Source organism: Argopecten irradians, chromosome 6, assembly GCF_041381155.1.
Source record: "Argopecten irradians isolate NY chromosome 6, Ai_NY, whole genome shotgun sequence".
Lineage (NCBI taxonomy): Eukaryota > Metazoa > Mollusca > Bivalvia > Pectinida > Pectinidae > Argopecten > Argopecten irradians.
The window spans coordinates 27,365,497-27,389,270 of record NC_091139.1 but is presented as its reverse complement, the minus strand read 5'-3'; the positions used below and the strand labels follow the sequence as shown (position 1 = coordinate 27,389,270).

General features: G+C 34.3%; 1 protein-coding gene across 1 annotated transcript; it reads right to left on the bottom strand.

Annotated features, from left to right (window-relative positions):
- Positions 1-36: 36 nt before the first annotated feature.
- Positions 37-23,612, bottom strand: LOC138325501 (exosome RNA helicase MTR4-like). The gene is made up of 25 exons (XM_069271196.1): positions 23,406-23,612; positions 19,858-19,962; positions 18,982-19,048; positions 16,573-16,748; positions 14,836-15,010; positions 14,181-14,271; positions 13,703-13,827; positions 12,891-12,989; positions 12,407-12,509; positions 10,507-10,641; positions 10,215-10,294; positions 8,873-8,983; positions 8,641-8,742; positions 8,174-8,299; positions 7,690-7,840; positions 6,674-6,846; positions 6,140-6,211; positions 5,735-5,860; positions 5,004-5,207; positions 4,658-4,753; positions 4,176-4,339; positions 3,436-3,598; positions 2,808-2,970; positions 2,078-2,182; positions 37-1,033 (listed from the first exon to the last, which is right to left on the bottom strand). The coding sequence occupies exons 1-25, from the start codon at positions 23,531-23,533 to the stop codon at positions 981-983; spliced, it is 3,093 nt and encodes a 1,030-aa protein (XP_069127297.1). The 5' UTR covers positions 23,534-23,612; the 3' UTR covers positions 37-980.
- Between the last annotated feature and the right edge of the window lie 162 nt (positions 23,613-23,774).

Below are 23,774 nucleotides of genomic sequence, written 5' to 3'. Positions count from 1 at the left end.
CAATGTTATATAGAGAAGAAGAAGTCAAGAGATATATAGAGAAGAAGAAGTCAAGAGATTATCTCTGAATGAAATTTTATTTCAGACTTTCGTACGATGTTGGTCCAATGATTGATAATTATGAACATACATATAACAACTCATTATTTCTGTCTCTCATTGATGACATCAAAATGGATGACATGATTCTTTAACATGATGTAACAACATCAATTGATGATTTTTTAAATGAATAAAAAAATGTTGGAGATTGATGAACTATACAAAATAGATACTGTACATGTACATACTATACACAAATGATGACCATTACTTTGCTTTAGATGCAGATTTTTTTAATCATTGCTCTAAACAAGCCCTTGTTAACAAAGTCTTGGCTTAGATCTGTATGGTAGCTTGCTGAAGAAATAAATTTATGACACATGATGTAGATGGGAGGATCTGTTCCCCGACAGTCTATTGTTAAAGGCCACTCGATTACCCTCCTCGACTTTACTGTATTCAGATGTAGAGAAATCTCAGAGCTTTAAGTCAAGTTCAGGATGGGCCCAGTTTCAGCAATATTACTTTGCTGTGAAGTAATTTCTAATTGTGCCTGAATGCATATAATTTGAAAAAGAGACACAGAATTCCTACTTATTATTTTTTTTTGCTTGTGTAGCTTGTTACTAAGGCACACAACTCTTCTTTGGCTGTGACGATTATATAGACAGTCTATCATTTCACAAGATTCCACATGACTACCACCTTCCTTATGTAAAAGTACATGGTAAACAGCACTAGAGCAGCCATTGTATGAAGAGGGATCATGAGGAGATTTCCAACACACACAACCTGTCGTGATAAAGGATTACTGAACACATTTAGGGAGCCCAGGAGATAACTCTGTGTGCATCCTTTCCAGACTCCTACTTCCTTCAGTACCTGGTTGTGTACATTGGTGTGTAGATCAGCTATGTGGTACTTCCTCACCCTACTCCTCATAAGTACAGACTGGCAGCGAACACAATATCCCTCTTTATACATCGTATTGCTGGAAATATATGAGAACATTACATTTATCAAATTTTTCCTGTATTATCATTTACAAATAATTTATTCAGTTTGCAAACAATTACATTTTCCATGTACTTTTCATTTACATCAATTTTCTTACTGGTTTCGCATGTAGAATATATCGCCATTAGTTTCGGATACATTAAAGTGAGATTTACTGATACATCAAATTATACTCACAAATAAAAAAGCATTTTAAATGTATATGAATCTATTCAAATTCATCGTCTATGGTATAAGATATAAAGGCTGCGGCACATGCCATTTATACGTGTGTGACATTGTGCACGAAGTTGGACATGACAGGCGCGTGGTTGTTACACACGTCTGTAAGCCAAAAAGCAAAGACTTGTGGAAATGGTCAATAAAAACACACAATATACAAAATAACAATTATATAAGATCACAACTATTTGTTATCATAGTTTTTTTATGCCAAGAACGTAGATGATATTGATCCTTGGTTAGGCATTTTGAAACATAATTTGCTGTACAACAGATCAAGAGTGGGATAGGTAGCTATATGCATACATAGTACTCAATTAACGAAGGCTTTCAGTTTCATATTTTGAAAAAGAAAATATGTTTATCTAATATTCTTAAAGTAATAATAAAAAGAAAAACACCTATAAAACAAAACAAACGAAGTATTTATTATAATACACGTATATTACATAAAGGTCTATCATCGATTAAAAGGTAAAGGGGGATTACTCGTACGTGACAATTTTAATTGACTAAGAACACGGAATTCGGCAGTCCAGAAAACTCTTAATCCGGATGGTTTAGGCTGGAAACGAAGGTGTCTGGATTATCGAGGGTCCAATGTACATGAAAAAGTATCAGATTAATGATTTTCCACAACAAAATCATTTGTAGAAGTACTATGTAAAAACAGATTGAAGGTGAAAATCATACTCAATAGAAAAAAAAGTTTTTTAAGAAGATAAAGCTTGTCCGAGACGCATCTTAATGCCTTTCTTGACCATTTTAACAAATATGTAGACCTTAAAGTACTTACATTCAGCAAACTTATTCTCCAGTTCCGTGTTACCGATGGCTTTAGCTGCCTGACACATCTGTCTGAGCGTTTCCTCTAACCGTCGCATACAGCGGATTATACTGCCTACAAAACACAAAGCAGCAAGACATTTAATCAGTATGAAGTGTTGGCCGTCTATGTGTTTGACTGTCTTAGTCTGTTAAAGATTAAGTTCTGCTTTTGTAAATAATATCGCCCAGAATTACTCTGATCTCTTCAAATAATGTGAAATATCTACTATTAGTTAAGTTTTCTTAAAGTTCATTTACTTAAAAGTAACTTCAAGTGGAGTATAAAACAGACTCTGGATTCATGAAATAATCGTAAGGTTTTGCCTAACCAATCAGAAGTGCTGTAGAATTTTATAATGTCACCTGTGATTGGTCTAAATTCAAGATTGTTTTAAACTTTAGACTCTTTCATAATCTTTGAGCCAGAAACACTCAATTGATGAACCCAAGATACAATGTACAGTAAAACATGGCTATAACAAACCTCTAGGACCAACGAAATTCCCTTAACGAGGAATGAAAATTACAAGGTTATGACCTTGGATTTGTTATCAATGTGTTCGTTATGAATGTGTCTTACTGTAATACTAAATGCTTGTGTGTAATGCTTACTACAAAGACATGATTGATATATAAACATTGAACGAAGGTCATTATACAAAAGCAGTACTATACCTGCTGTTTGGTCTAAATCTCACCTTCGAATATGTCAGACATTTTACAGATCTCTGCGAATGTGGCCCCATTACACCAAGCATTAACAATGTCCATCATGTGGGGCTTAAAGGAATCCACATACTGTTCTTCATCAACATCAATCTTCGCTTCACGACTCACTCGGGCAATCCGACGGGCAGTATCCTAATCAAAACATCATATATACCAGTGAATTATGTAATAAAATTTTTTTACCTAATATATAAGATACTGTCCCTCACTGTGGTTAAAATAGATAGCTCTCTTAACCCCTTTTATACATTTATATCTATGATCAATACTCTCCAGCTTCCAAATCGGTAATTAAGTTGAAACTTAACTTTACATAACTCTGTTAAATTACAGGTAGTCTGTTAGTGTTGACTTAACTTTACATTATATAATGAAGTACACTTCATTTGAAAACTAAGATAATTTAAAGTTTACAACTGTCCAACAATCTGGACATTTAAGTTTTACTATAGATAGAACTAGAGTAGAAACATTACAAAAACATAAGAATGACTCATTCACTTAAGGATAATCTTGATTTACTACTGGTATAAACAATCCCATGAATTTGCTTATTTTTTTCATGGGGGATTTGTCATAAAGGATTTTCTGACTTACCTGCATGATACGGAGTGGACCAGATAATGCCTCGGTCAGTTTAGGCATCTCATTAGACTTTTCTTGAAAGACAAAACAGCTCATTAGAGCACAGACCTGCTGGGTTGTGAGGTCGTTAAACACACCATTGAAGAGGAGCTCTGTCAGTAATAACTCGTCACCACTGTAACAGGTAGAAATTCCACATACAATGTATAACACAAGAGCTGTTGGAGAACAGCAAAGCTCGCCTATTCAGAAGAAGTTGATGTTCACGTATTTACTATTTAAACATGGAAATATGACAATTAACAGACTCAAAACCCCCCTAAAGGACCCCACATTGGTTGTATTATCATGTTCAGCAGATGGCCGAGTGGTTAAGATCCACCTCTTGGATGCGATTGTGAATCCCATGTGGTACATTCTTTTCTTAAGGCTGTTCCATCAGTATGGCCCGTATATTCAAATCCATGATAAAAAGTTTTAGATCTTGAAAACATATATATTGTTTTTAATGAATCTAAGATAAAGCACATCATATCCAAGATAAAAAGTTTCAGATTTTGAAAATTGTTATATTGTATTTAATGACACTAAGATAAAGCACATCATATCCATGATAAAAAGTTTTAGATTTTAAAAACTGATATATTGTTTTTAATGACGCTAAGATAAAGCACATAACTAAAACCACAATCAAGGAAACTATTATGATATATTCAATCTTTTTTGTAACATTCTAGAGTTATGTCCCTTACCTGCTGATCTCACAAGCCACACGTCCCTTCAGTTCTATTACGTCTGAGGCGGTACAGTAACCAAGGCGCCGTAGGACCCGCTTGCGGCACTTCAATTCGTCCATCTGGAGGAGTGACTTCTTTTTCTTCAGCTCCAGTTTAATGGCCTTCACATCATTTCCAACCTATAGGACAAACAACTCTGTTATCATGTTTCCTTCGTCGTAATAGATAGCTGAAATAACCATATACTGTAAACTGCGACCCACGTAAATTCCAGAAACTTAATCACAGCAATAATAGCATTTTTATTGAAAGGAACTTCCTTTTGATTTTTAAATCCAGGAATGTTAATCTTTGTAAGCGTATTTTGAAGTTAAAACCATAAAATTTAGTAGTCGCGAGAGGAAATTGGTTGATAGTACAGGAATATTACAGACTATTACATAACTTAATGGGATAGAACAGAACAAGAAGCGATAGGATAAACACGAGGCTCTTACCTTTGCTTTCTTCTCATATTCCTTGTAGTACTCTTCCAGGCGAGGATCTTTATGGAGCGGGTGTGAGTACATTCTGTGTTCAAACGCCTCAATTTTCTGATCGAAAGAGACATAAAATCAAAACTAAAATCTTTTACTATAAATATTTTTATAATTGCATAATCAAATTTTGGCATATTTACTATGAGTTCTAATGATGAACTCACATTGCAATTACTTCTATACCAATGACATACAGATGATTATCCCAATCATAGTTAATAAGCCCTAAGTTTCTGTCATAAAAATTACTGACATATGATAACCACTAGAGATTGTATATAAACAGTATATTGACAATATCTACCTTGACTATTTCTTTGAGACCTTTCTCCTTGATACCCATGTCCTCTACAGGATCGAGTAGCGGAATTCCATCGGGAAACCGCCTCTCCACTTCCTGTAAAGATTTGGACACGCTCTGTCTGTTGTCACTTGGACGGAGATCTTGAGGGATGTAAAGTCTTACCGCACTGACGGACTGGATAAGGTTTGTTATCACAGGCACAACCTGGGAAGTTAAAATAAAACAAGATAATGTAAGAATCTATTCTGTACTTTAGATATCTACATTTACTATTATGAACTACACAGATCAGTGGAATGAGATATGTCAGTATTAACACTGATAACAGAAGTCTGCCTCGATCAGTAAAGAAATTTTTGATATATATTTGTAGTGTGATTATTTTAGACAATACCCCCTATACATCCTCAAAATATTTCACCACTACCACCAGGTACTTTATCAAAAGAAAGCTAACAAGCAAATGATTTGACAGCTTGATTCTTTACCACTAAGCAACAACATCCAAATACCAGAATAATTTTCTATCAGAAAAATTATGCCTAATCATAAATGAGATTTTTTAACTTTTTGTTTGCTCATTTCATTCCCAGTTATTGGGCATCACAAGTTGAGTTAATATTGTATTTTTGAACAGAGGAAAGTATGCAGTGTATGCAGAATATACAAGATACAGAGTAACCATATGGTTGCCAGCAGTAAGAGTATAGAGACTATACATTGGTCCTTACCTGCATTTCCCCTCGTGAACCTTTAGGACAGGGCTGTATGGACGCTATGTTACGTGTACGGGCACTCTCCTTCGTCAGGTTCAGTAAAACTTCGGCCACATATACCGGTTCAGTTACTTCTACAGACTAATGAAACAATAACAGTTGCACAAAGATCGGACACAATTAATTACAATCATCTTAACTGTCTTTTGTTACATAAATTCAAAGTTATAAAGAACAAGTAGATAGTAAATAAAATATAAATAATTTGTATAGCAATTAATTACAGGTGTCACACAAGGTTTAAAATACTCAATACAGCATGATTTTATTTTGCAATGATTCGATGACAATGAAAGTGGCTATCTTTGGGGAAACACAAGATAAAACCACAACTATGATAGAAACTAGAGATGGACTGACCTTTTTCTGGTTTGATTTCTTCTGCAGGTTGATGAGTACACCCCAGCCAAAATCATCATCTCCATTTTTTACCTGAGAAAATAATTGTACATCTGTGTAAATCAAAGCTCTAAAGGTTTGCTAATTTATTTCTTAATATATAAATGCATAATATTCCCTGTAGATGAAGCTTCAAACTTCAGAGGGGGGAAGGGGAATAGAAGGGAAAGGGTGAGGGGAGGAGAGTTATCATGTTTCTTTTTGTGTCTAGCTCTCTGTACGCCTCTATGCCAGTAATTTTCCAGTTCTTTAGCAACTTCATTTATTCATGAATTTTCAGTCAACTGTACAAATACTTATACATTATATATATACATGTATCTTCAACAGAGTTGATTTAACAGTCGTCTATGTTTCTTATCTCTAGTTCATTTGATAAACTGTTAACATTTTGTATCATAATTTGATTTAAAACTGGATGAACATGAATAATACACATTCTGATCTGAACTATAGATAAAAGTACCTGACATGGTTTACAGTGTTAATTCTTACCTTGATGACTCGGCCTGGCTGTAAGAAGGGCAGTAGATACTGTGGTTTCTGTATATACCCTAGAAGTTCCTTCCCTAGATTATCTAACTGCTGTCGTATTTTATAATAAGGTCCGACCTGTTCTTCATTAGGAACCTGAACGTTAGCATAATCCTCCTCCAACTTCTTCAACTCTGGCAAAATAAACAACTCCACATTCATGCACATATGTAAAACAATACATAAAGACCAAATTGCTTGTTTTCTTCATGAATTCTTCACGGTAGAAAGTGGTAAAGATGTACCGACATATAATCACATGCCCTCCACCTCTGGGTTGCGAGTTCGAATCCCATGTGGGGCAGTTGCCAGGTACTGACTGCTGGTCTGTAGTTTTTCTCTGGGTACTCCAGCTTTCCTCCACCAACAAACCTGGCACGTCCTTAAATGACCCTGGTTGTTAATAGGACGTTAAACTAATAAAACCAAAACCAAAGCATGTTTTCAATCCTGCCACTTCAAATTATTTGTGAATTGCCTGCATTAGCATGATACTAGACAAATATAAGCGGTTGTCAATGCTTAGTTCAACATAGGTGATATTTCTATCAATAAAGTCACATTTCCTTTTTTTAATCACTGCCTTTACTTATGTCTTTTCAATGTCAGCCACATCAAAGAACAATTTTTAATCTCAGCCACCTAAGGATGCTTCCAGTCAAATTGAATGGGTTGGATTGTTTTAGTTTTATGTCCTATCAACAGTCAATGTCATGTAAGGTTGTGACAGGTTTAATGGTGGAGTGCCTGGAGAAAAAAACACTGACCAGCAGTCCCTGGCAACTGCCCACATGGGATTTGAACTCACGTCCCAGAGGTGGAGGGCTTGTGGTAATATTTCAGGACGTCTTAACCACTCTGCAACCCCAGCCCCTTGAATGAGAATAAAGCTAATACCAGTAATGCTTAGCTACCAGACAAATCCATAGGAATGAAAGCCTTACTATGACAAGTGGTAGATACATTTATGAACTTACTCTCACAGAGATCAGGAATGGCTGCGTAGTTCTGGAATTGATAGAAGGAGCGTTCCAACATATACTCCGGATTGATCTCCTCCACTCGTAACAAATTGAGCACCATGTTGTAGGTTAAATGGAAGGCGGAGTTCAGAGAGTCGGCCTCACCCTGTATAAAGTAATCATAAAGTTAATGGAAGGCAGAGTTCAGAGAGTCGGCCTCACCCTGTATAAAGTAATCATAAAGTTAATGGAAGGCAGAGTTCAGAGAGTCGGCCTCACCCTGTATAAAGTAATCATAAAGTTAATGGAAGGCAGAGTTCAGAGAGTCGGCCTCACCCTGTATAAAGTAATCATAAAGTTAATGGAAGGCAGAGTTCAGAGAGTCGGCCTCACCCTGTATAAAGTAATCATAAAGTTACTAAAGTGTCACTCAAATCAACTTTATGATTCAACATTGTTTTAGATATAATACATTTCAAAAGAAATATTGAATACTTACCTTAACAACAGTTTTTCCTGCTTGAGGGCTCATTTTTTCATCCACCATAAGGATGACGATTCCTCGGTCATCAAGACCTCTACGTCCAGCTCGACCACTCATCTGGATGTACTCTCCTGATGTCAACTATAACACAGGGAAATCATGGCTAGTACAGAAATTTACCTTTTATCTGGAGGTTTTCTCACTCCTGATATTGTCAGTTAATGCACAGGGCAAGTGTTTACAGGTTAATTTTAAAAAGTAAAATTTTTACGTTCATCATAAATAAATTAATGTCATTTATATGAATGAATATATACCTTTGAAGTCATTCTGCATCTAAGGGGATACTATCAATTTCAATACATCTTGTGGTTATAACGACAGTGATGATAAACCCTGGAGTATCAAGGATGCTCATTCTGTGCTTTACGATTCATTGATTATAACAAAAAGAATCAGTAAGCGCTGAACATGATACCCACCCATCTGAAGTCTTTGCCATCAAACTTCCTAGCACTAGTGAACAGCACTGTCCTGGCGGGCATGTTGAGTCCCATAGCAAATGTCTCTGTAGCAAACAGTGCCTGAAATTAAAAAGTCATTGTTAACTACTTCTCCTTAACCACTGAACAAATTATAAACATCAATGGCTTAAAAGATGCAGACTTCTAGACAACAATTAAGAAATAAATATGTGTGACAAACAAACACTACCTTAATTAGTCCTTCTGAGAAGAGGATTTCTACAGTTTCCTTGAGTAGGGGCAGTAGACCAGAGTGATGGATACCCACACCCTTCCTTAATAGAGGCAGCACATGCTCCACCTGTAGTAATACAAGGGGAGACAACTTAATAACAAAATCTATATCCTGAACCTAACTCAATTTGATCTCTTCTACTTCTACAATATAACTCCTGTTTACTCGATTTGCAGCTCTTCTACTTCTAGAAGCTCTTCCATCTACATGCTGGAAGACATTCTGAGAAGACTTCTGTTCTTAAAAGACCACAAATCGAGTTGTCTGTTGAGCTCAACATTTTCATGAAAATTAAATTAACAATTTCTTGATAATTAAGCAGTTTATTGAATAATTTTTTTCTATCAACTATTTACACTCTACAATATCAACCATTGATTGTATAGAGGTTACACAATGAGTGGTTGTTGAATATTGAATTTAATCCACACGAGTGAGTTATTTTTTAAAAGTGACTAAAGACACAAGCTTTAGTAAAATTCAATATTCAACAGCCACGGGTAGTGTGACCTGTTTCTACCACAATCATATTAGTTTTTAGTCGATAGAAATACAAAGGGGAAACGGTTACGTGTATTTACAGAAATATGCAAATAAGGTGTAGTAAAATTTCATCAACAAAAAGATACTAATTAATATTCAAATGTCATCGTTTGATAAATAATCCATCTATATCAATTTCTTCTAATTGGAAACATCTTTAGGGATAAACAATTCTCATTTAACGTCTTATTAAGTTCAAATCTTCATAGTTGAAAATAAAACTCAATGTCAGACTATATGTATACATGTAAAAGCATTCGCATGACACGGCATCGTCTATTTCCCGCCAGATAATCATCAAGCCATTACCATCAAGATCAAGTTCGTTTTATACACGTTAAATCTACGAAACTCATCAGTGAAATTCTTGTCCGTCAAGATGTGTAATGAGTACTTAAGGTCAATTTAACATGTATGAAAACGTCACGTATTTTGATACAATGACCACGAGGTATACGCTTTCCAACAGCAGTTTTGCACATCAAGTGGAGATCACAACATAGAATGACGTCATTTGATTATTGATGATGTTAACAATGATGACGTGACACTGAGAAATAAATAGTTCAGTCAAAGTTCACCGTGTCAGCCAATCAGAATGCGTACAGGTTATACCACTTGTGGTATAAACAAATTGTTAATCAACAGCTGCATTGTTTATTTAACGTCCTGAGTGTTGAATAACACCGCCTATTGTGGTAGAAGTTAAGATATCCATTCCAACTTACCGACATTTATTATGATTTGAACCTACCTGGGGTAGTTTTTTGTCCTCGTCAGACAAGTTGTCTATAGCATTGTTAAATACCTCTTCTACTAATGATTTTTCTTCATCTGTAATGAAATCAAAATTTCTTATGAATAACTTCAAACTGTATATTTCAAATTTTGTTAAAAATATTTATACCAACTGGAGATTAAAAAGTTGTGCTTACTGTGACATTGTTCTGCAAAAGTACAGAATGGTAAACTTTCAAATAATGATTTTCTATAACGTTGATAATTGTATATGTTTCTGGTAAATATCTTCAGATCTGTACACTTACCAGTATTAAAGTCAAGCTTTGACATCTGCATGGCGTATGCCTCACAATCCTTTTTACTGAAACTGAACACGATGACAGGCGCAAAGCTCCGCTCCATAATCATCTTCACTATCTTAAAGCAGTTTGTTTCGTTGCCTACAAACACCATATCAATGCCATTAATAGCCAATTTCTCATCATTTTTGTTTTTATGTTTTTCGCTGCCTCTCTTTAGTCAACAGGTCAGAACAATGAAGGAAAGGTTATTTTTAAACCATTTCATAATGAAAATCTTTTATCGGGGCTACATGCGCGGTCACTAATACCAGGCTTCCAATTCCAATTACAATTTATTTGTAAAGGATGACAGATTCAAATTGTACAAAATGTTTAAAAACCGACAGAAAAAGTGTAAAAATATACTATTTTACAGCGCCGTTACAATAAGCGTACATGTGACAGCAAGTCTAGTAGGTGGTTCCGTTGATTGGTAGCTAGTCAGTTTGCATGGTAGCTAGTCAGTTTGCCAACGACATTCAATAAGCTGTGTAAGCGGCGCGGCTCTCATTGGCTGTCGCTTCAATGTAGGGGCGGAGCTAAACAGTCGGAAACGTCTGTCAGCGATTACCAAGATCAGAAATGTGTACTGAAGATGATCGGCATTGTAAGCTTCATAATGTAAAAAGATTACACAAACACATTTTAATTACCTTGTGTATAGACTCTGAATCAGCGCAACTCAGTGAAGTACGTATGGAAAGAGCTACTGTTGTAGCGGAAAAGTCAGTCAGAAGTTGTACGGAAAAGATATTGCCTGCTTCTGTCTAACCATAAATTACCGCAAGGTGTGGGAAGCCAAATCGGGTACAATGTACGACTGACCATCGTGTCTTGTCAAAATATATTCCGATAAAACTCGGCTTTGGCACATACCTGGATGTTAGAAGGGGATGCTATTCCAGGTGTAGGCGTAGATTTTTTTAAACTTTGTCACCAGCATTTATTCAGATAAATGCATTTGAATCTAGTGTTGACAATTTCTCGACTAAATTCAACAGACATTTTGTAAACTACCGCCGCGCATGCACGAACCTCCGAGAACATTACCTGTTAGGGTCGCGCAAATATGAATCAAATTTGAACCTACGTCTACAACTAGAATAACATCCCCTACTAACACCCAGATATGTGTTAAAACCGTGTTTGATCAGAATACATTTTGACAAGACATAATCTATTGTCAGCTGTACCTGATTTGGTTTCCACACCAAACGCTTGCAGCGGAAAAGTCGGGCAGAAGGCGATTCTTTTTCCGCTACAACGTAGCTAGATTCGGCTTTGTCATTACATGTAACATTACAACAGATAGAAGAATAAATAGATATAAACCCAACATTTTTAAACACGATGCAAAATTTGATTCATTGGAACGTTGGTAGATAAGCCACAGTATGAATATTTCCTGAAGTCGAGAGAAATGGCCAATAATTTATGAATCAACAAATCCTCAAAAAAATCGCTTAATAAGTGAAACTAAACAATAACAAATTTTGAATACAGCGATTCATTGTATACATTGTAAACATGATAAAATAGTACACAACGTGATCAAACACATTGTACAACAGAGTCGAGTTTGAACATCAAAGATCCGTCAGTCAGGGGGCCAATCAGTCGGGCTGCCGATGCTTCAGCCAATCAGCGCCTTTGTTACATGCCAACTAAAATCTAATCTACTGCATCAGTTACCAGCCTACTTCATCAGCTACCAGCCAACGTGTCTATTGAGTGAATAAGTGTTAACAGGAACACTTGTTGTAACGGCGCTGTAATTATTTCAATTTAGGTCATATGCAATAAATATTGCATCCAGGGAAAGAGATAATGGTGCATTTTATGAAAGACTCATTTTTTTACTCACCTTTTGCTCCCCCTCGACGTCCCCACCTATCTCCCTTTGAAGCATCGCCAGCATCTCGTAATACTGACATAGCTGTGTTGAAATTCTCTTCTCGGAATTCACCCTAAACATGATAAAATACAAGAAATTAAGTCACAAATTTCACTTCATGAGTAAATATCAATGAATAAATTTTTCAAAACATTTTTTTTCACTATTTCAGAAATTAAATCCTTATCAGTCAATATCAAAAGTTTTATAACAAACATACACTATTTTCCTTTTAAATTGATTATATCGACAATCCTATTCCGTCTTTATATATTAAAGAGTTAGCTCCCTTGCGGATAGGTATCCATTGTAATATCATTGTTTTGTGAGTAAAGCCCACATCATTTTCTCTGAAAAGTATAACGTTACGCTCGCAAACACATGAAGTCACAATATCTATATAGCTGACGCTCCCTTCAGTTATAAATATCAGTTATCTCCCCTGAATACTTACATTTTCGTCCACGACCAAATGAATACCATCGCCCCCAGATGGAAATATGTAGTGTTGGAGGGGTGTGGGTCGGTATTCTGTATATACCACATGACATGGCTACAAAAAAGATATTGTCAATTGTAATTATTTTGATGTTACATATTCAAACACAACTTTCGCAAAATGCAGATATCAATAAATGGCTGTGTTTTAACATTCTATCAACAGTCAGGGTTATTTAAGGATGGATCAGTTTAATGTGGTGAAGGAATACCTGAGTAACCAGAGTAAAACCCAAAGGTGGGCGGAGGGCTTGTGATAATATGTCAGGACATCTTAAAGATGCTCCACCACCGACAGAGCATAAATGATATTTATCATTTGAACAATAATCGGTGTTTAATAGTGTATATATATGTCTAATTAACACAAAAAATAACATAAAATAATTTATTTTGCCTTTGTTGCATGCGCAATTAGTACTTTATTCTATACAGAATATAGTGCCAGGAATTTTTTCGGGATGCAATTAATAATTTTTTATATTTTTAACTACGAAGTAAAATTAGAAGCTCAAACTTTTCAATGGTGGTAATGGTGTAAATAAGTAACTTTTGTGACTGAAGAAAAATACCAAATCGCCTGCTCCTGTTTTTGATAGTGAAAAAATACCATTTGTCAGCGGTGGAGCATCTTTAACCATTCGGCCACCATGGCCACTTCAATTTCAATAAATGATTGTGAAAGGTCAATCTTTCTTTTCATTAAACAGCATATAGCCCTAACAGGAATTCATTTTGATGTCAACAGTCTACAGTGATCTGGGTTACCTGTTTGTGTAGATGACAGATCCACTCAGCAAACTGACGAGCGTTAGGGATGGTAGCAGACAGGAACACGTAATGGACGTTATCAGGTAGTAGGATAATCGTCTCCTCCCAGACCACACCTCTCTCTGGTAAACAGATTATCATATTAATTCTAATTTCTACACAATAAAGCAGTACGCATCATTTTCAGCAAAATGCCTGAAAGAAATCATGACAAGGTTTTTAAACTTTCTAATTCGTCTAAAAGGAGAAAAACCACTGACCAGCTGTCATTACCTGGCAACTGTCCCACATGGGATTTGAACTCGCACCCAGAGTTGGAGGGCCTGTGGTAATATGTTGAAACATCTTAACCACGTTGAAACATTGAGAACAAAAGATGCAATATTATAATAAGTTACAATATCTAAGAAGTTTCCATTACTAATAAAATGACTTTTCCATTTTTACTTTAATTGTTATCTAACTTCTCTCTCACCTTTATCTCTCATGTAATGAATTTCATCAAACACAACCCAGCCGACTTCTCTCATGATTTCTGATCCTCTGTACAACATACTCAGCAGAATCTGTAGGACAAACAAACAAGAATCATGAAATCAACAGAAATCTACAGAAAAAAATATCAGTATGCATGCTAAATATGCAGGCTATTTAATGATCTTATAATTTTATAATGTTTTCTAAATTTTAATGGAGAGAGTGATTGGAAGTAAGATTAAATAATTTGTTATAATTATGGCAATACACTGTGTTTACCAGGTAAACTAAAACAAATTTTAGATACACAGAAAAATACAGAGATTCAAAAGATTGTAAATTTCCGTATTTTTATTTCCTTCATTTTAATGAATAACTATTATTTTTAAGTGTGTTTTTTTTTTCTTCAGATAATTGAGTTACAGTCCTTCATTAGTCAACGTCAAACAAGAAAAACGAGAGTATTAGGATATAAACTAGCACCCCACACCTAATAACTGACAAGTGCCATGTGGACTTCAAACTATAGATGAAACACTTGTGGTGACTGACAGAAACCTTTTCCATCCAACCAAAAAAGTCAACAAATCAATCCTTAAATTTCTAATGTGGGAACACTTGAGAGGTAGAGTTGAGATCAACTTAAAATTTACCTCTGTTGTCATAACAAGACAACTAGCAGTGGGGTTGATTGTGACGTCACCGGTCATGAGCCCAACGTCCTGAAACTCCTCGAACAGCTCACGGTACTTCTGGTTACTGAGAGCCTTAATCGGTGTGGTGTAAATAACTCGCTGTTTGTCTCTTAAGGACATAGCGATAGCATACCTATAACAAAAGGATTAAAACATCACTATAGCATACCTATAACAATAGGATTAAAACAAAAAGGGACATAGTGATAGCATACCTATAACAATAGGATTAAAACATCACTATAGCATACCTATAACAATAGGATTAAAACATCACTATAGCATACCTATAACAATAGATTAAAACAAAAAGGGACATAGCGATAGCATACCTATAACAATAGGATTAAAACAAAAAGGGACATAGTGATAGCATACCTATAACAATAGGATTAAAACATCACTAAAGCATACCTATAACAATAGGATTAAAACATCAGGGACATAGCGATAGCATACCTATAACAATAGGATTAAAACATCACTATAGCATACCTATAACAATAGGATTAAAACATCAGGGACATAGCGATAGCATACCTATAACAATAGGATTAAAACATCAGGGACATAGCGATAGCATACCTATAACAATAGGATTAAAACATCACTATAGCATACCTATAACAATAGGATTAAAACAAAAAGGGACATAGCGATAGCATACCTATAACAATAGGATTAAAACATCACTATAGCATACCTATAACAATAGGATTAAAACATCAGGGACATAGAGATAGCGTACCTATAACAAATAGGACAAAAAAAACATCACTATAGCATACCTATAACAATAGGATTAAAACAAAAAGGGACATAGTGATAGCATACCTATAACAATAGGATTAAAACATCACTATAGCATACCTATAACAATAGGATTAAAACATCAGGGACATAGCGATAGCATACCTATAACAATAGGATTAAAACATCACTATAGCATACCTATAACAATAGGATTAAAACATCAAGGGACATAGCGATAGCATACCTATAACAATAGGATTAAAACATCACTATAGCATACCTATAACAATAGGATTAAAACATCAGGGACATAGCGATAGCATACCTATAACAATAGGATGAAAACATCAGGGACATAGAGATAGCATACCTATAACAATAGGATTAAAACATCAGGGACATAGCGATAGCATACCAATAACAATAGGATTAAAACATCAGGGACATGGCGATACAATACCTATAACAATAGGATTGAACCATCAAGGACATGGCTATAACATTTCTATAACAATAGGATTAAAACATCAGAAAGAATTTTAAATCAAAATATGTCACTTACATAACATTAAACGATGCAGAATAATAATTTTGATGTAATAACTATTTCTTTATGTTACAATACATGTACTCAAAGTCATAGAGAGAGAGAAAGAGGTCAAATACTTTCAAATTCTTCTATTCCATGATACTGAACATTTTGTTTGTACTTAGAATCTTTTTTCAATCTAAGGAAAGATATGATATAAAGCAAGCCTTTCATCTAAGTTGTCTAATAGTCATTAATTCAATGGTGGCTACATTACCTTGCTTTACTTAAAACTAAGAGAGGTCCAATATTATTTAATTCTTTCCTTCGTGATCCTGAATTATTTTTCAAAACAAAAATGTATTACTTTTTAATCTTAAACAAGATGCACATGACATATGCTCTTTACTTACACAGCCACCACTGTCTTTCCTGCTGAGGTATGAGCTGACACCAGCACTGATTGGTTGTTCTCTAGACATAACAGAGCCTCCTTCTGGAAGGGGTCAAGGATGAATGGATATTCCTTGGCAGGTTGGGCTGATGCTGCCTTCAGGGGAACGAACTCTGCTTCGGGTGGAATTGCGACCTGGTATTAAAAGATAAAATAATATGAACAGATCAGCTACAGAATCATGACTTAATCCATTTTATTTAACATATTTACATCATTGTGGGTGTTATTTGTTATTTATTTACAGTATAAGTTTACAGACAGTTTTAGTTATTCTAATCAATTGATAACCATTACCATACTTCATTAGAGATTGATCGTATACACAGACGGTGACGTGGGTGCATGGGCCTAACTTTTAGGTGTGACTTATTTACCAGTGTGACTTATATGTGTACAAAAACTGAAAACATCGTAAAACAAGAGATCCCAGAGGGATCTTGGCGCCCACCAAAGAATGATCTATGTCTGACAATGGAAAGAGGGATCTTTTCCCTGCTTTTCAAACTTTTTCAAACACACTACATATAAAATTTGAGACAGATCGCTATAGTACTTTCTAAGAAATAGTGGTAACAAACTTCAACAATGAAATCTAAGATGGCGGCCGGTTGGCCATGGAGGGACTTGTTTACCGATCAGTCCCGAAAGGCATTATGCATCAGTAGCGATAGCATACCTATAACAATAGGATTAAAACATCAGGGACATAGCGATAGCATACCTATAACAATAGGATTAAAACATCAGGGACATGGCCATACAATACCTATAACAATAGGATTAAACCATCAAGGACATGGCTAAACATTTCCATAACAATAGGATTAAAACATTGGGGACATAGCGATAGTCATTGCTATAACAATAGGATTAAAACACTCAGGGACATAGCAATAGCATACCTATAACAATAGGATTAAAACATCAGGGACATGGCCATACAATACCTATAACAATAGGATTGAACCATCAAGGACATGGCTATAACATTTCTATAACAATAGGATTAAAACATCAGGGACATAGCGATAGCATACCAATAACAATAGGATTAAAACATCAGGGACATAGCGATAGCATACCAATAACAATAGGATTAAAACATCAGGGACATGGCGATACAATACCTATAACAATAGGATTGAACCATCAAGGACATGGCTATAACATTTCTATAACAATAGGATTAAAACATCAGAAAGAATTTTAAATCAAAATATGTCACTTATATAACATTAAACAATGCAGAATAATAATTTTGATGTAATAACTATTTCTTTATGTTACAATACATGTACTCATAGTCATAGAGAGAGAGAAAGAGTTCAAATACTTTCAAATTCTTCTATTCCATGATACTGAACATTTTGTTTGTACTTAGAATCTTTTTTCAATCTAAGGAAAGATATGATATAAAGCAAGCCTTTCATCTAAGTTGTCTAATAGTCATTAATTCAATGGTGGCTACATTACCTTGCTTTACTTAAAACTAAGAGAGGTCCAATATTATTTAATTCTTTCCTTCGTGATCCTGAATTATTTTTCAAAACAAAAATGTATTACTTTTTAATCTTAAACAAGACGCACATGACATATGCTCTTTACTTACACAGCCACCACTGTCTTTCCTGCTGAGGTATGAGCTGACACCAGCACTGATTGGTTGTTCTCTAGACATAACAGAGCCTCCTTCTGGAAGGGGTCAAGGATGAATGGATATTCCTTGGCAGGTTGGGCTGATGCTGCTGCCTTCAGGGGAACGAACTCTGCTTCGGGTGGAATTGCGACCTGGTATTAAAAGATAAAATAATATGAACAGATCAGCTACAGAAACATGAGTGAATCCATTTTATTTAACATATTTACATCATTGTGGGTGTTATTTGTTATTTATTTACAGTATAAGTTTACAGACAGTTTTAGTTATTCTAATCGATCGATAACCATTACCATACTTCATTAGAGATTGATCCTATACACAGACTGTGACGTGGGTGCATGGGCCTAACTTTTAGGTGTGACTTATTTACCAGTGTGACTTATATGTGTACAAAAACTGAAAACATCGTAAAAAAAGGCATTTGCGGCTTATACACAGCTTTACGTGGTCTAAGGTAATTATTTTATTAAAATAATCTCATTGTGAGAGCAGAGACAATAACAAATTGGTCTATTCTGAACATGTAAATGTTCAAATCATGATAATGTCTAGTCTACACATATGAGTTAAATACTGCATTAAATCATATCATCAATAACTTTTTAAACACTTTCTTTCACAAAAATATTTTGATATCGAAAATCATTTAATTGGAATAGATATGTACCCAGGATCTTAAAAACAGAACCTGTACAACACACCCACCTCATGTTGACAGGCTTCTACAGTCTCTACCCTGTGGATCTGGATCCTTGGCATAACATCTGTAGGTCTGTGAAATACATCAAACCATCATTACATCAAAACATGATTACAGCTTAGACTAAATCAAAAAGTAACATCAAACCATCATTACATCCTGGGCTCAGTTGTTCAAAACATGATAACAGCTTAGACTAAATCAAAAAGTACCATCAAACCATCATTACATCAAAACATGATTACAGCTTAGACTAAATCAAAAAGTAACATCAAATCATCATTACATCCTGGGCTCAGTTGTTCAAAACATGATAACAGCTTAGACTAAATCAAAAAGTACCATCAAACCATCATTACATCAAAACATGATAACAGCTTAGACTAAATCAAAAAGTACCATCAAACCATCATTACATCAAAACATGATTACAGCTTAGACTAAATCAAAAAAGTAACATCAAACCATCTTTACATCCTGGGCTCAGTTGTTCAAAACATGATTACAGCTTAGACTAGTTCAAAAAGTGCCAGCTTAATCACTTGATTTACCGGTCATGGTGGATTTCATTTTGTATTTGTTGCAAGATATACACATCATATAAACTTGTGATTATATATATATCTTCACTAAAACCAGCAACTATATAAAGATTAATCATATAAAATGTTGTTAGTATTACCAAAAATAATTTCATATTGATTTAGAAAATTGTCATTAGCCTAATCACCTATTTAACCACTATCTTCAAAAGCTTTGATGATAAATAATACTTTTAATTCAGATACAGCTTTGTTGTTGAAATGATATGGCAATACATGTAAAATATATCAATAAATAGTTTATAAAGGAAACTTATTTCGTAAAATAATAATGATTACTCAAGGTCCTGTGGAATTGCCTTGACTTTTTTTGTTGGATTATTTTCATTTTCCTCCTCGTCAGCAGTTCTTTTACCAACAATGCTCTTAAATAATTCTTCAGTTCTGTAAAGACAAAAAATACAATGAAATATTTCTGTTATATGATATTAACTTGCCTTTGACTTTTTTGGTCATGAACAAATAACTAGAAAAAATCAAAAAAATCAAAGTACTGAAAGTACTGAGACTTAAGTCTAAAAAACGTTACAAATCAAGAATTCTGATTTGCATTGATAACATAAATGATAAATCTCAATGCATAACAATATGGCCATCAATTGTTGTCAAATTGCAATGGTAAAGAAATTGTTCATACACCTTTTAGAGTTAACTTTCTATTTCCTTCTACTCACAACAAAGAACATATATTATGCGATACAATAATCGAAAGCCATTGCAATTCCTTAGATAAATGAATTTGATATTGGTGAACATCATATCATACACGTCATGTAAATTCCCAGTTAGACAACTATAAATTCCAGGTAAAAGTGTTTTATTATAAATGCAAGTACTCTATCATAAGATGACAATTTATTTCATTATTGATAAACAAATAGCAAATCACAAAATAGGATGAACCATGAGTCAATGATTTATAAATATTTCCTTCTTTCTTGTGAGAAAATGGCAACAAAATGTTATTTGTCATTCAACGATTTGTTATTATATGTACCTTTAATTTATCATATCCTTTAAATCCCTTTATGGCAATCTTCAATTTACTCTGACAACATCAATTGGATAGTATCCTATATATAACTTCTTCGTGCATATGCATATTATTTCTTTCATTCCTGCATATTTAATTGATATTGATTGACAGGCTTTTTTGTATCATTAGCAATGTCCATGAAGCTAGAGCGCATCATGAAATTTGCCTCGCTCCAGTTGGTATTCATATTGACTATGAATACCACTTGAAAGCCAATGCTTAATATTTACAACCTGAACTCACTCAAGGTTATCTGTATTTTATACAATATCATAAGTCACCAGTATCTCAAATTATTTTGTGAATGTTGAAAATATCAAAATATATTTTAATTTTCATGTATTCTTTTCAAGCCATCATTAGGTTATATTCGAAGCTTTTTTTAGGTATTTTATTTCATCATAAGTATGGTAATTTAACACTGTTTGTGTCCGTTTTTATCATAATGATGGAGTTCAGTCTGATTTATGAAAAATAGATTGTGGTATTAATCCAAGAAGCATGCATTATGGGGAATAAACACAAAGATTATATTCTAAAATCATGTTTTGAATAATAATAAGGTATCAAACATGAAACAGTGTCTCATTAAATTCATTGTATTCAGTGATTTCATTCTGATGTACAGAAAATACAATTTCTGTGGGGTTTTTTATTCGTATATGATTTTCATATGTATTTGAGGAAAAGGCAAAAAAGATGATTTCAAGGCCATTACATTAATTATAGAAATGATCATGCCGCACATGTATAAATGGATTTCATGAGTATAGTGACACCCCCAAAGTTGCATATTTGTTAGGCTAGCAAGATATCGATGCAAACAACATATTTGAACATTAGTTTACATAAATGTGATTGTTTTGTATGTTTATTGGAACCAAGAGATGAAAAATTATACCCAAAAATATATAGCATTTATTCATATCAGTTTATGGGACAGGATTTGTTGTATTATAATGGCAAGAACAATGTATCCATATAGCTCAGATATAGTATAGGTCAACTGCATTAAAATTAGCATGTCGTCAACCTCATTTAAATTACCGAGTTGACAGGTTTCTGGATGTAATCCATTAGACTCAAACCATACAAAGTACAGCTTAATTAAATCAAACATAAGAAATGAAATTGTAGACCATAATTTGACTTCATGGTCTGACTGTATGTACTTTTTTCACTTAACCATAGATGAAAATGTAATATTTTTGCAATACTGCCACAAATGATAATATAATTCAAAATGATTTTTAGTTTTAATTTATGTTGATTATATGACATTAAGATACACCATTCTGTTTTTACAATTATAATTATCATTAGTGAAAAAAAAATAATTTTCTAATGATAAATATATGAATAATTCATTATAAAAACATTAAGCTGTTAGGCAGATTTCTATTCCCCAGAAAAAAGATACTATATGTTATACGAAAATTAAGCTCAATTAAAAGCTTTGTGTATCTATCAGCAGTCAAATGTCTTGAGACCGACTTTGATATCGGTTATTTCAACAATATTCAACTGGTCACAGAAAAACCATATATATGTTTATTTGACATTCTTCTTTATCAAAATTTTTTTTAAATGAAAGAAAAGATTTTAAAATAAAGAAAACAAAAGTCTTGTATACAAAAGTTTTTTGTACTACACTCTTGTGTTGCTCACTTATGTATGCAAGTAAAACCATGCACACATAATGGCAGCCTTATATTGTCTTTTACCTCAGCTCTGTTTTCAAAAACATTATTTTATGTACACGGAAAAAACTTTGATTAGTTTACTTTTTTTTAATTTTAACTTTTAGGTCTAGAAGATCTACACTTACTACTTAGATATCAAGATCAGTAACAGAAATTTATATTTAATGTAGATTGGGGAGTCACCAGTGTATATAGATTGTGTGGACAGTAGTCAGCTGGAAGGTAAGGTACTAGCCTATATATAGCTGTGTATTAGGTGTCATTATACACATGTAGGCACAGGGGGAGTAGGGAGGGGGAGGGGTAAGATGTAGTACACAGTATAGATAGGTCGACAGCATTTAAATTAAAAACACCTGTCAAACCTAACCTAAATGTCACATGAAAAAGGTTGAATATTGGGTAATTTTTCTTCATAATTGTTATATATTATAGATTGTAATAGGAACAGGAAAATGCACTACCCAGAGGTGGAGGGCTTGTTGTATATACATGTCGGGAAATCTTAACCACTAAGCCACCGGGGCCCCTACAATTCCTATGCCAAATTTAGCTCTGGATGACAGGCAGAAGATTTTTGTCATATGGTCATTGTCAGATAGGAATAGAGTATGATATTCTTTCTACACTACATGTACATGCAGTGGGGGGTGGGGGGTGGGGGGTGGGTGATGTGTGTAGTGCCCCGCAGGTGTGGACCATTCTTAAATGACCTCAGCTGTTAGACATTATCAACCAACCCATGTCGGGGAGATGCATCCCTTTAGGTATTTCATAATCTTTAATCTATGATATGTAAAGTTAAGGATAGCATCAGGTCCCTGTATTAATGTCAGTACTTGGACTTCCATAGTCCACTAAAACTGACCATAATCAGTTGTACTGTACACCATTTGTTTGTGTTTGAGTAATTCAGAAATTAAGAGTCATTGAGGAACCCAACGAGACGATTCCTAAAACCAACGTCAAATGGAGTAGGCCTATATGTCAGTATGTGATGGCAAAGTTATTGCTCATAAACTGTACAAATGTAACATTCGAGACAAAAAACAAAACTGTTGTTTTGCAAATTGCAGTCAAGACATTACCGCTGTGCGTCAGTCTTTTTAGAATCGTTTTTTTCCTCAGGACGTCCTTCGTCGCCGGTATCGATCGTGGCTGCCTCTCCCTTGTCTTCAAATACATTGAAGAGATCATCGCCAAAGGCGTCTGCCATTATGTTTTAGTGAACGTTAGCTAAAAGTGGCTAGAAGTCGTCCATGTTGACCCATGTGTTTGTAGTTCTGCAGTAAATTTGGATTTAAAAAAAATGAAAATCATTAATTAGTCGACATGCAGGAAACAATAATCAATTCATGAAACTACTTTTTATTTGATGAAGATTCATCACTTTAAATAAAACATTTCAATGTTTTATATTTTTTATTGATAACCTATAGATTAATTTATAAATATAG